Source organism: Saccostrea cucullata, unplaced genomic scaffold (genome assembly GCF_032062105.1).
Source record: "Saccostrea cucullata isolate Sc308-1 unplaced genomic scaffold, CSIRO_AGI_Scuc_v1 ctg6807, whole genome shotgun sequence".
Taxonomy (NCBI): Eukaryota; Metazoa; Mollusca; class Bivalvia; order Ostreida; family Ostreidae; genus Saccostrea; species Saccostrea cuccullata.
Genome location: NW_026937751.1, coordinates 73,789 through 78,357, shown reverse-complemented (window position 1 = coordinate 78,357; position 4,569 = coordinate 73,789). Strand labels below are relative to the sequence as shown.

Sequence of the window (4,569 nt, the reverse complement as noted above, 5' to 3'; positions counted from 1 at the left end):
ATATGAAGTATGAAAGCCCTATCCCTTACCGTTCAAAAGTTATGGCCAAGGTTTAAGTTTTTTCACAAGTACGGAAATCTACAAGGTATCTACTGTTCAATAAAATGTGGCCAAAGTAAAAGTTTAAAATTTTCATGTAAAAATGGGTCAAACTTCAAGGTCAAGGTCAATAGGTCAAATTCGGTGGTACCCAAAGAAAGATCTTGTCACAAGGAATACACCTGAGAAATATGAAAGTCATAGCTTTACTAATTCAAAAGTAATGGGCAAGGTTAAAGTTTTTGCGGAAAAACAGAGAGAGAGACAGCTAGACAGACAGACGGACACAACAAAAACTATATACCCCGAAACTTCGTTTACGAGGGCATAAAAAACTAATTTATCAGTAAAATGTAAAACTTTGATTCATGTTTCAGTGCAAAACTTTGATTTATGTATAAGTGCATAAGCTTACAGAAAAAATATCATGACTCTGAAATTTATTGGAGTTGATTTCCTGACAATTCTACAAGAATGTATATTACCAGGCAAATTGATAGGTCAGGAGCTGAGGAGCTTGTAAATCTTGTACGACTTTGTGTTTGAAGTCAGAGGGCAAGGGCTATTTAAAATGGCATGGGAGGCCTTGTGTAATTGAAATATATTGGTCTATATTTTTAAAATCTAAATGTAAAATTCTATTTCACAATGAAATGAAAATATATGGGATCACTGTCTAGTTAGGATAGTATGTCAGGGACATCAACTACAGTTTATGCATAAAATTATCCCATGCTTCTAACTATTGTTGATGCCTTGGCACACTATCCTAACTAGACAGTGATCCCTTACGTAAATCAACAGACGGACTGAGAATAAGTGATCAGAAAAGCTCATTTTAGCCTATGAGGTGAAAAGCCCTCTGATTATTGGAGATACGGTTGGTGTACATGTATTTTCCATGCCCTCTGTGTACATCTTCTTTCTCCAGTTAACGTAATCTTCCAAGATGTCCACTTTTCTTCTCTCAATCTTAAGGTGTTCCTTCATTATCACCAACTTCTCCTCTTCAATTTCCATAAGTCTGTCTTTTGTTGGATCTGAAATAAATGTTACATTTAGTAAGAATGATCATACAGAAGAAAATAAAAGGTGTGTGAATTTAGAGATAAATCTGCATGAACCTGCATTACATTTGCATAAACTAATTTGAATGTTTCAACTGGGTTGAAACTATATGTATACTTGTATTTTACCCTTCACTGTGGAGTCTTTTCTTTTACTGGCAGTTCTGTCATCTGAAAACAGCAAAATTGTTACATGAACTGAATATGTATTTTCTTTTTTTTGTATGTGCATTTTCTTAATGATCATTCACATTAAAAACAGTCCAGATCAAAGTAATATTCACTTTCTTTCATTTTTGATATTCATTCCATGGATATATTTAGTCTAAAAATTTGATTGGAAATTTGAAGAAATTACACTTTGCTTTATTAATCTTAAATCCCTTGGCTGGAACAAATGTATACATATTTAATACTTAGTACATGTATATTGGTATGAGTATTATACTCACTTGAGATTCTGCTGCTGGCAGAAAGACTGTTAGCTGCAAAAAGTGAAAATAAATAAAATGAAAAGCATATTTTCATTGCTTCTTTTTAAGGAGTGATTTTACTAGCTACCCAAGTTATACTGGTACATGTATACATAACCTGGGTTGTAGCAGTTTACAGTTCATGGTATGAAAAAAAGCCAAAACAGGTTATAGCAGTATAAACTGGGTAGCTAATAAATTCATTCATTTTAATTCTCCATCATTAAATGTAGAAAATGGGACAATTTCTCCTTCAAAAATGCCTTCAAATTCCACGTAATTTAAATGTAACATCAAGCTGATACATTTTTGAAGTAGGTAACCCAAGTCATCTGATATAGTCTGAATTTTTTGAAAATAATCTAATCAAATGACATGTTACAACCAAAATTAAATTATTTCTCATTATTAGATTAACCATAATTTTATGTTGTATTAAAAGCAATATTTAAGTATTGTGAAAAATTTAGTTATATGTGTGAAATTAGCTCACCTGAAATAGTCTTTAAAGCTTTTTCTGGTTGGCAGAAACCTGTGTAATTAAAACTAGAAATTTACATTGTATTAAAGTACATTCAACTGCCTAAGAAAGAATACATAAAATTTAAAGTTAAGGATTGCTTGTTGCTGCTAGCTGTTTTCTTTAAAGAGTGTGTAACCTTTCTCAATATTACAAAGGAACATGCCCAAAATTTGAATAGTTCACAAGAAAACTTTAGATACTTTAATTGCAAAATTGTGTTATTGGTATTAATGAAATAATTTTTCTAAATCGCCCCATTCTTTTTTTTTTGCCTTTCCCTGAAAGAGAGAATAATAAAAAGTAACTAACCAGATGATGATGGTGCTTCCATCCCCATTTCAGGTTCAAGATTTGCTTCCTCTAGAATTTATATAGGCAAAGTATTATCAAAGATGTAGTTCTTCAGTTACCACTTGTATCATATGTTAAACTATAATCAACAAAATTAGATAAAGTACATCTTATAATTATTGACCATGAAATACAGTTAAACTTCAGTATCTCGAACAATGATATCTAAAATACTGTAAATCACTAAATTTTTGCGACACCTTATTTTCGCGAGATAGTCATTGACTTTATTAGCGAGACAAAATTTTCGCGAGTTTTGGTTTTTGCTTTATATGTTCTTAAGGAATACTATTATACGCGAGAATTAAATTTTTGCGAGCACACTGTCTCACGTAATTACGCGAAAATAAAGTTCTCGCGAATATAAAGTGATTTACAGTACCAAGGATATGTTGAAGAAATTTGGAAGTCCTGACTCCTTTTTCCTCATGTATTTTACCCTGGATATAGTGAATCCTAATATTTCTCAATTTTATTTAGGGTCCTCCCATTGAGTTCGAGATAATGAATATGACGGTTCATAAAAATTATTTTCAGAAACATATACGAGTACCATATCTCCTCTTTGACACTGGTAGGACCTGTCCGGATTGAGTATCTACAAAAAGAGAGGGGAGATAAGTGATGGAACAAACAATGAATTCATAACGGGACATTATATTTATATTATATTCACTCACATTTATAACAGCAATGCCATACCACTTACCGTATTATCCCTATTAACCGCCCCAGGCGCTTAGGCAATTGCGAAAAAGGGGCAGTTATTTTGGTATTCTCTTTGTAATATTTAGGTAATATCATATATTAACTTAAAAAAAAAATTAAAAAAAAATAAATTCAAAGAATCTGCAAAATAATGTTTTACTTTATTTTAAATGAAGATAATCCACCCAAAGTATGCTAAATGAATCATTTTCCACCAAGAAATTGGATAATCAACAAGTTTTATTTTCTTTTCCTTCAAAAATTTGCAGACTTTTGATACTATTCTTGTCTTTCTAGATAATTTTGATCATTGTACAAGGTGCCTTTATTTCCTGACAATTGAAAAAGATCTAAGTGGGCGCTTATAGGGGCAGGGGCGGTTAATAGGGATTATACAGTAAGTTATAAATAACAAGATGCCCAAGGGCTATATTGCTTATCTGAGCACTGTGACTTGGAAAAAAAGCAAAAATCAGTTGATTATTGAAAAGCTTATACATCCACATGTATAATGCCCCTGTGGTCCTAGCGATGAGTGATTTGAACCAAATTTAATCTACACTTACTAAAGATGCTTACATATGATTGTGACCAACTGTGACTTTTTTCCCTAAAAGCTTGAATTTTCATTGTGGCTCTACCCTACCCCTGGGGGTATTGATTTAAATTGTGGTTCTGGTGAAGATGAAAATGAGAAACGTTTATGACAATGTGAACGACGAATGACAACTGACAAATTTCGATTAGAAAATCTCATTTGAGCCTTTGGCCCGGGTGAGCTAAAAACTGCATTGATATTTATACTTGCTTGTTTTATCCGTTGGAAAACTTGCTGTGCACAAAGAGTCAAACCCCCCATCTACACCAGATTAATGACATCTTCTGAGAGGATAGATACGATCTAAAAAAAGAAAGGGATTAATTTAAATACATAATTTTCTAATTTATATGAACATGATGAATATACAAATTTTATTGAAACCAAATGAATACCAGTAACGGGGACCGTTACAGATGTTCCCCAAACGCTCCCCAACTACCTTTTGGTGCCATATTCCCTATAAGCTTCATTAAATAAGACAAACTCATTTGAGACTTTAACAACGTTTACCCAGAAGTGTACCAATTTCATTCAAATTTTAGCATTGCACGCGTGCGCATGTAAATGCATGTGCGTAATGACCATATAATCTTGTCTTTACAATCTATAAATTTTAATATACTAAATATCAAAGTAATTAATCCAAACGTATTAAAAAAATACGCTAATTCAAGAGTATTTTTTATTTTACTCATTTCACGTGCACGCACGTGCTCACATGAGCATGGCGACCATACTTTCTTGTAGAAGTCCATTACATCTATCTATGTTCTAAAATCCACCCCGTTTGGTTGAAAACCAAGGGAG

General features: G+C 32.5%; 1 protein-coding gene across 3 annotated transcripts; it reads right to left on the bottom strand.

Moving 5' to 3' along the window:
• Nucleotides 1–414: 414 nt before the first annotated feature.
• Nucleotides 415–3,208, bottom strand: LOC134248770 (uncharacterized). Of its 3 annotated transcripts, none has more exons than XM_062731157.1 (6): nucleotides 3,007–3,208; nucleotides 2,412–2,462; nucleotides 2,073–2,111; nucleotides 1,559–1,591; nucleotides 1,236–1,277; nucleotides 415–1,079 (listed from the first exon to the last, which is right to left on the bottom strand). In XM_062731157.1, exons 1-6 carry the CDS (start codon nucleotides 3,107–3,109, stop codon nucleotides 883–885), a joined length of 465 nt encoding a protein of 154 aa, XP_062587141.1. In that variant the 5' UTR covers nucleotides 3,110–3,208; the 3' UTR covers nucleotides 415–882. The 3 variants fall into 3 exon arrangements, with proteins under 3 accessions (XP_062587141.1, XP_062587142.1, XP_062587143.1); XM_062731159.1 differs by having other exon boundaries at nucleotides 903–1,079; nucleotides 1,225–1,277; XM_062731158.1 differs by lacking the exon at nucleotides 2,073–2,111 and having other exon boundaries at nucleotides 875–1,079.
• Nucleotides 3,209–4,569: the final 1,361 nt, after the last annotated feature.